At 40.2% G+C, this 9,449-nt stretch overlaps 1 protein-coding gene across 1 annotated transcript; it reads left to right on the top strand.

Moving 5' to 3' along the window:
• Positions 1–8,751: 8,751 nt before the first annotated feature.
• Positions 8,752–9,198, top strand: LOC105178791 (uncharacterized). The gene has a single exon (XM_011102339.1). The coding sequence runs from the start codon at positions 8,752–8,754 to the stop codon at positions 9,196–9,198; it is 447 nt and encodes a 148-aa protein (XP_011100641.1).
• Positions 9,199–9,449: the final 251 nt, after the last annotated feature.

The raw sequence follows: 9,449 nt of genomic DNA, 5'->3' as shown, positions 1-9,449 counted from the left end.
TGAGATGTCTTTAATGATTGAATTGTTTAATGTAGGATGGCTTCTCAAGGTACACGTGCTGACCCAGTAGCTAATAGAGAAGAGTCAGCGGAGTCCGTAGAGGGCTCAGTGGCACCTGCAAGTGCAGGTGGGGTGGAAGTAGGTCGAGAGGGTGCTGGTGTTGATGCTCCTATTCCTCCCGGTGGTGTTCCAGTGGTTGGATTACCACCAGAGTATGCATAGATATTTCAAATGGCTTTTCAGGCCCAAGCACAAGCACAAGCGCAGTTACTTGCACAGGCGCGCGCATCCACTTCAGTGCCAGCACCAGTAGTTCCTACCTAACTATGAAAGAATCAGAAAGATGGGGGCTACAGAATTTGAGGGTACACTAGACCCAGAGGTTGCTGAGAGATGGTGGGAAAAAGTCGAAGATGTGATGAACTTAATAAATTGCACTCCAGAGGATCGACTTAAGTACGTTGTTTCTTTGTTCGTGGGTAATGCCTTGATTTGGTGGAGGTCTGTAAAGAGGGGATATGAGCCAAGAGAAATAACTTGGGCTGAGTTTCAGAAAGAATTTGATGATAAATACAGACCCAAGATGTACCGAGACAAGAAGAGGATGGAGTTTCTGAATTAAGTGCAAGGGGATGATCAGACAGTGGCAGAATATGAACTCCGTTTTGCAGCATTAGCCAAGTATGCACCGGAAGCAATAGAGATGTAGGAGGATCATTGCTACCGTTTTGAACAGGGGCTACGACCGGAGATCAGAAAAGGCCTCGCAATCAGAATTACAAATTTTAAAACTCTTGTTGAATCGGCGGTTCGGATGGAAGAAGCAGTAATGGAGGACAAGAAGAAGGGGGAAGAGAAGAGGAAATCAACATATGCAATAGGGGAATCGAGTAGGTTGACCAAGAGGGGAACCGGTCGCTCATTCTCAGCGGGAAGTGGGAGTTTTACACGTGGTGGTCCCATTTTTCGAGGAAGTAGTGGACAGAGGTTAGGGGGATCCACGGGCTATAACAGAGGTTCGTTTGAACGCAGCTCATTTGCTACGCCTTCTACTGGATCAGGAAGGGGATTTGGACCGAGTTATGATCGAGGACCAATTTTCCTCCGAGTTGTTCTACTTGTGGAAGACAACATCAAGGGCCATGTTGGAGACGGGATAATATACCGAAGACTTGCTATCGCTGTGGAGGTAGAGGACACATAGCCAGAAATTGTTCCAGTCAGACTATAGGCGTGACTGAAAGTGTTGCTAGCAGGACCCAGAGCCAAAGCAGTGTTGGGAGTAGTGATAGGGGAACTGGGAGAGGCAGAGGCAGAGGTAGAGGCGCGGGTAGCAGAGATAGTGGCCACGCCATTAGTAGCGGTATGAGGGGGGTTGGAGCACAAGTTACTCAGGGACAGACCCAGGCAAGGATATATAACATTACTAGAGAGGAAGCCCCAGCATCGAATGACGTGATATCAGGTACGATATTGTTATATGACATTGCGGCTTATGTTTTGATTAATCCTGGCTCTACACATTCATATATTTCATTCGAATTTGCATCTAAAATACCGGGGGAGAATAGTCCGTTGGGATGTAATTTGATGGTTTATTTGCCCGTGGGAGGGGGTGTAGTAGTGAACAGTGTTAGGAAAGGGAGTTTAGTGAGAATCGGAGATGTAAATTTACCTGTAGACCGTATAGTGCTGGATTTGAAGGAGTTTGATGTGATTCTGGGGATGGATTGGTTAGCGCAACATAAAGCAATAGTTGACTGTTATAAAAAGGAAGTGATGATCGAATATGCTGGCGAATCAAAAGTAATATTGGTGGGGGATCGTCAGGTAGTACCAGTTTGTGTAATATCAGCCATGGAGGCAAGACGATTGATGTTAGAGGGTTGTGAAGCATATCTAGCCCATGTGGTAGATACCGAAAAGGTTAATCCCACGTTGGAAGAAATCCCGGTAGTGAGAGACTTCCCTGAAGTATTTCCTGATGACTTACCAGGATTGCCACCGCATAGGGAAGTGGATTTTGCTATAGAAACTCTTCCAGGAGTTGCCCCAATTTCTATTGCGCCGTACAGAATGGCCCCAGTGGAATTACATGAGCTCAAAAAGCAAATCGAAGAATTATTGGGGAAAGGGTTTATCAGGCCGAGTACTTCGCCGTGGGGAGCACCAGTGCTGTTTGTGAAGAAGAAAGATGGGAGCATGAGGTTATGCATCGTCTACCGGCAATTAAACAGAGTAACAGTGAAGAATAAATATCCATTGCCGAGGATTGATGACCTGCTAGACCAGCTAAAGGGAGCTACAATATTTTCAAAGATCGATTTGAGGTCTGGGTATTGGCAGTTGAGGATTGCAGAGAATGACATACCGAAGACAGCTTTCCGTACTCGTTATGGTCATTATGAGTTTCTGGTGATGCCTTTTGGGTTAACAAATGCACCAGCGGCATTCATGGCATTAATGAACCGTACATTTCAGGAATATCTGGATCACTTCGTTATTGTGTTTATAGATGACATTTTGGTATACTCGAAGGATAGAGATGAGCATGAACAACATTTGAGGATAGTCTTACAGATTTTGAAAGAGAAGGAGTTATATGCTAAGTTAAGCAAATGTGAATTTTGGGTAAATCAGGTGGTTTTCCTTGGGCATGTAGTATCTGGTGATGGGGTTATGCCTGATCCTTCAAAAGTAAAAGCTATTATGGAGTGGAGGGTGCCAAAGAATGCTACTGAAGTCCGAAGCTTCTTAGGGTTGGCTGGATATTACAGGAGATTTGTTGAGGGTTTCTCTATAATTGTCGGTCCTCTAACCAAGTTGCTAAGAAAGGGGGTAGAATTTCAGTGGACGGAACAGTGTCAACAAAGTTTTGATGAGTTGAAGAAGAGACTGACCTCCAATCCGATTTTGGTTTTGCCATCTGGTAGCGGTGGATATATAGTGTATACAGATGCTTCCAAACAGGGTTTAGGATGTGTGTTGATGCAAAACGGAAAGGTAATTGCTTATGCGTCCCGTCAATTAAAGAACCATGAATTAAATTATCCTACACATGACTTGGAGTTAGCCGCGATTGTGCATGCACTGAAGATCTGGAGACATTACTTGTACGGAGAAAAATTTCAGATCCTTACTGACCATAAAAGTTTGAAATATATCTTGACACAAAAGGAATTGAATTTGAGACAGAGAAGATGGATAGAATTGCTGAAGGATTATGATTGCACTATTGACTTCCATCCAGGGAAAGCGAACGTGGTAGCAGATGCCTTGAGTAGAAAGAATTCAAGTACATTAGCCAATCTGGGGAGTCACAATCAGACATTGCTACTGGAGATGAGGTCTATGAATACGAAACTAGAGGTTGATCAGGTAGCGGGTTTATTGGCAGCCTTGCAAATTAAACCAGACTTTGTGGATCAGATCAAAGAAGCAAAGACTCGAGACGCTTTCTTATTACGAATGTTGAAAAGAATAAGACTTGGTAAGAAAACAAATTTTTCAATAAGAGGTGATGGAGTACTAGTGAATGGGGGACGAGTTTGTGTGCCTGATACAGATGGGTTACGCGAAGCAATTTTGCAGGAAGCTCACAATTCACCATATGCGATGCACCCTGGTACTACAAAAATGTATCGAAATTTAAGACCTTACTACTGGTGGCAGACAATGAAGAAGGATGTGGCTGAATTTGTGGCTAAATGTATGACATGTCAGCAAATAAAGGCAGAACATCAGGCACCAGCAGGTAAACTGCGACCTCTATCAATACCAGAATGGAAGTGGGAGAAGATTACTATGGATTTTGTCGTGGGGTTGCCACGAACATTCAGAAAGCACGACGCTATTTGGGTAATTGTGGATAGATTGACAAAATCTGCTCATTTCTTGCCGGTACGAGTAACTGATTCTCTGGATAAGTTAGCTGGATTATACATTTCTGAGATAGTGAGATTACATGGAGTGCCTGTATCGATTGTATTCGACAGAGATCCCCGATTTACCTCACGCTTTTGGGAAAGTTTACAAAGGGCATTGGGCACAAAATTGCATTTCAGTACCGCATTTCATCCTCAAACAGATGGGCAGTCAGAAAGAACGATACAAACCCTAGAAGATATGATGAGAGCTTGTACAATGGAGTTTAAGGGCAACTGGGATGATCATCTACCTCTAATGGAGTTTGCATATAATAACAGTTTCCACTCTAGTATCGGTATGGCTCCATATGAAGCTTTATATGGAAGAAGGTGTCGTAGTCCGATTTGTTGGGATATAGAAGGACTAAGACAACTAGAAGGTCCTGAACTGGTGCAGGAAACAGTGGAAAAGGTACAGGTAGTTAAGAAGTGTTTGAAGGCAGCACAAGATCGACAAAAAAATCATGTTGATCAACACCGAAGAGAGATGGAGTACGAAGTAGGTGATAAGGTTTTCCTGAAAATATCGCCTTGGAGGGGAATTCTGAGGTTTGGCAAGCAAGGAAAGCTGAGTCCGAGATACATTGGGCCGTATGAAATTATTGAAAGAATCGGACCACTAGCGTATCGACTGGCATTACCGGCGGAGTTATCACAAATACATGATGTTCTCCATATTTCGATGCTGCGACGATATCGGTCTGATCCTAGCCACATTATTCATGAGCCGGAGATAGAGATTTCTAAGGAGTTAACATATGTGGAGGAGCCTGCAGAGATTTTGGATAGAAATGTAAGGAAATTAAGAAATAAAGATATACCGATGGTAAAGGTAAGATGGAGTCATCATTCCCCGAGGGAGGCGACTTGGGAGGTTGAAGAGCATATGAAAGAGAAATATCCCTATTTATTCCATTGAGCGGGTAAGTTACTTAAATTTCGGGGACGAAATTTTCATTAGGAGGGGAGAATTGTGACGTCCGTAGAATTTTTTATGTAATTGGGAGACTAATTGGTAATTATTAGAAATCTAGATGTAATTAGTAAATAAATTATAAACTGAATTTGGAATATAATAAAATTTAAACGGATTAAATTGGAGTTCGTTATAATATTTGGGGGCAAATTATAGTAATTAAGAAAATTAGGAAGAACGTAAAAGTAATTATTTAAAAAGATTTATTAAAAAAAAAAAGAAAATAGGATGGTGGGCCGTGGCATGTGCTGCCACCGCCTCACCAACCATTAAATATATATATGAATGTTAATTGCACACATACACATACATTCACAAAAACACACACACTCATACACACACAGCAACGTGCACACATTTCGGAAAAAAAACAGAGGTACGGAAATTGTAATTTAATTTTTATTAATTTATATAATTATATTATTTAATTAGTTCGTTTATTAAATGTTGATTATATTGAGCGGTGAATTATTTAACCGGAGTATTTTATGATTTTGGCTATTTAAATTAGTGTCGTATTAAGTATCACAATTGCTATAAAAATGATATAGTTGGGCAATTAAATTATTTAATTTGTTAGATTTAATTATCCTTATAGTTAATTTATACAATTCCATCGGAATGATTAACCAAATATGTAATTCTATGTATTGTTGCTTAATTAAATTGTATAGCAACGGTAAATTGACAGAAAATTCATAGAAATACTTCGGATGTTATATTTTAGAAATATTATGTTATTAATTAGGGAAAGGAGGTTTCAGTGGTAATATAATTTACGAATGTTATTAAAAATGATAGTTATAAATACATAAGGGGTTTAATTAAGTGAATTCTTATGAATTATTTGGTAAATTAAAAATATTGATTATACGTATTATAATTTATTATAGGACATGACGACAAGATAGAGAGTTGAACAGTCCCTCGTGAATCGAAGTATTTTGGGGATTTACGGTAAGTATAGCTAATTGGATTTATATATAATATATATCTATATGTGTAGTATTGTATATATTATATATGTTGATTTCTTGGATGCGAACGTGGATTTGGCTTTATATTATTATGCGTGGCTTTCGTATATTGACTGTTTATATAATTAGTTGTGGATTATTTGCTAGATTATCATAATATTGGTGAAATTGTTACTATGTGATATGTAAGGGTAATGTAGAGATATGTGGGATATGATTATGTGATAATCATATAATTGGTTGTTGATGAAATCAAATTGAGAGTTGTTATTGAGAAAGTGATTATTATAAAGAATAGAATGACGATTGTGAATGGAAATAAAAGATGACGCTTACCTAGTTGGAAACACAGTCAATGGTTTATGAAAATGTGATTGATATTGAGATATGAAAAATATGTGAATTAAGCTAGGTACCATGGCGCGTAGGGTACCGGGGTATTCCGGGGCAGCAGGGAATATCCTGTGCTTGTTAGCTACACACTGGGGTGGTGTGGGGGTACCATGTTTGTTGTGATGTCCTGTGCTATATTGCTACACAGCTGAAGTAAAAGAGTGTGGGGATATCACACAACGGGTATCCTGTGCTTATATGATATGATGATGGCCGGCGAAACCATTGACTGATGTATACCAATTAGAGTAAGTGGGGCCCTTAGCTAATAAACGATAATGTTGAATACTGTGTCATAGCTTGATTTATAATTGTGAATAGGTATTACTGCTTATATTTGTTGTTGCTATTGATAATGACTGTTAGTCGATGTGACTGCATGTACCTGAAATTGTTGCCTGTGTATATATATAAACTGATCAGCTATACTTATTGAGTAGGCAGCTCATTCCTTGCCACGTACTTTTCAGGAGATAGGTCACACTGACTAGCCACACTGACTTTGAGCGGTGCCGTCGTCTTTATTAGGTGGGTCAGCCGTGACTTCTGAGGTCAAAGTTTTTTATTATTGGGTTGTAAATATTCTGGTCTTTTGTCGGGATTTGTGTTTGAAAGTTGTGGTATGATTTTTCTTGAGGTTATGTACACGAGAACATGTAGTGAGGGTAAATATTACTTTTGGCGGTATATATTATCTTTTGTCACATATAATATTATATTGATAAATTAGAATTTATTTTACTGGTTGAAAGAGAATTACTTATAGAATGAGTTCTGATTAGAGAAGGGATGAAATAGTGATAATTAGATGTAGCGAGTAGGGGGTGCTACAGTAGCAACATCCCTGCCATTGCTATGTTTTAGAACCGTTTGTCTCAATCTTCGACTCCTTTTCACCACCTGCAAACCATTTGCAAATATGAGCTTTATAGGTGGTATCCAATACCCAAGAACTGAAGTAGTAGTCATGTTAAGGCTCAATAACAAATTTTACCTTGATTATAGATGCTGAACATTCTCTCTTCTATTGCCCTTTTTCACGACAATTAATGCAAACATCTTTTTAAATCCATGACTGCTGAACCGCCTTCGTCTTCCCTTTGCCCATGCCCAGTTAGGCAACAGGAGCACTCTGAGCACTTCCAATAGCTGATTCTGTCTTACCCCTCTTCCTCATCTAGCATCCGGCCCCGTTTCCTCTAGCTTCTAAGGTCGAAGCCTCCCCTAAATATTTCTACCGCACAGACTTTTCAATCTTTACCTCGTGTTGGACGAACATGGTGCCACAGATGAATGCTTACTACATTCGTCAAGAAAATATCACATTCATCCAAAATGAGAAATCCAATTGGCGTTCTGGTCACGATTTCTAACAATCAGACCAACCCTCAAAAGCTGGTTTCATAGCTGCCATCCATTGCGTAGCCCAACTACATGGGTTATTCAATTGGTCTGTGGACATTTATTGTGATGTTAAAACAATGTTTAGTATAAACAGTAAGTACAACAAACACATGGTGCCACAGATGAATGCTTACTACATTTATCAAGATAATATCACATTCATAAAGATTGCAAATGGTTCCCAAACCCGCCAATCCAATTGGCTTTCTGGTCACCATTTGTAACGGCATCTCCAAGTGCATAGGAGATACCTCTGTTACGTTTTGACAGGAGACGGATCCTCTTCTCGTAACTCATCGTCTTTGCTACATACTTTTATTATACTAGGCAATGCTTATGCTGATCATGTCTGAGACGCAATTACCTCTCACAGAAATCTAAGATACAGTCATTGCATACACGTGACTGTCGTGATTCCTCAAGTTTGAGGACTACACCCATACTATTGGAGCCGGGGACTCAAGTCATACCAACCAAGCCTTCAAAGCTTCCACATGACGAGCCCAGTGAGTCAATTTAGTTGATTCGACACCAAGCCAATTGACCGATTATGATCATATAGACATCCCATGTCTGTCGCTGATGAGACACAACACTCATTAAATGAAAGCGACTCTTAATGCAAAACTCAATAAGACTCTCGATGCCCAGTCTCGAGGTCCTTGAATTGGAACATTCCGGACCCAATCCTAAGTAGTTGGTTTCATGACCACCATTCAATGGGAAGTCCAATTGTTGCACGATTGTTAAAGTGGTCTATGGGCATTTGTCATGATTATCAAGCAATGTTTTGTGTAATTTGGTAAGCACAACAGATTCGTGTGCTGAAGATAAATACTTACAATATTCGTCGGGACAACATTTCTTAAATAAAGATTGCTTGAATGATTCTCAAAACCGCCAATCCAATTGGCTTTTGGGCACCTACTCCAACATGGTTTCGATGTCCAAATGACATCCAAAACCAATATGATAGACTAGATGATGTTCCCTAAATAATTCTCTACATGAATGAAGTTTGTGCGGTACCTGATTGGCATATTAGATATGTCGCGACAAAAGCATTCTCCAGGACATGGTCGAAGAATCATTTGTACAAAGTCAGGGGGTTAAGATGCTATCCCTAGTGGAGAAGCTCGAAGACCTCAAAGTTGAGCTTGACAAGGACACGTACATTGATTTGATCCTTCAGTCACTTCCTTCGTCCTACGACCCGTTTGTTATGAACTACAACACGAACGGACTTAAAAAGTCTATTCATGAGTTAATTAATATGTTGGTCCAATACGAGGCAATGACCCATAAGTCTACACCGGCAGTATTGGTGGGTGAGTCTTCAATCTCCAAAGCAAAAGACAAGAGGGCTGGATACTGGAAGACAAAGAAAGATAAAGGAAATGCCATTGCAGCCACTGCTAGCACTCTGAGCGCTCCTATTACGCCCATGGGAATGGACAAAGGGAAAGGGAAGGCTGCCGATTATAAGCGATTGAAGGCAATTGATGTCTTCATGCATTGCTAAAGAAAGGTGCAAGAGAGAGTGCCCACATCTCCTCTCCAACCCAGGTATGTTTGTGATTGAAGTGGATATGATAACTAATTCTACTTCTTGGGTTTAGATACCGGCTGCGAAGCTCATATCTCCAATAACTTGCAGGTTCTGTAGAAAAAGCAGAAGTCTAAGTAAGAACGACATGATTATAAGACTAGGCGATGGGAAGGCCGTCGCTGTGGAAGCCGTAGCATCTCTCAACTCAGTTATTAGTGATCATA

This window comes from Sesamum indicum, linkage group LG12 (assembly GCF_026168435.1).
Source record: "Sesamum indicum cultivar Baizhima isolate 11 linkage group LG12, ASM2616843v1, whole genome shotgun sequence".
Taxonomy (NCBI): domain Eukaryota; kingdom Viridiplantae; phylum Streptophyta; class Magnoliopsida; order Lamiales; family Pedaliaceae; genus Sesamum; species Sesamum indicum.
Note: the sequence above shows the minus strand (reverse complement) of the source record. Positions and strands in the feature narration are given on the sequence as shown.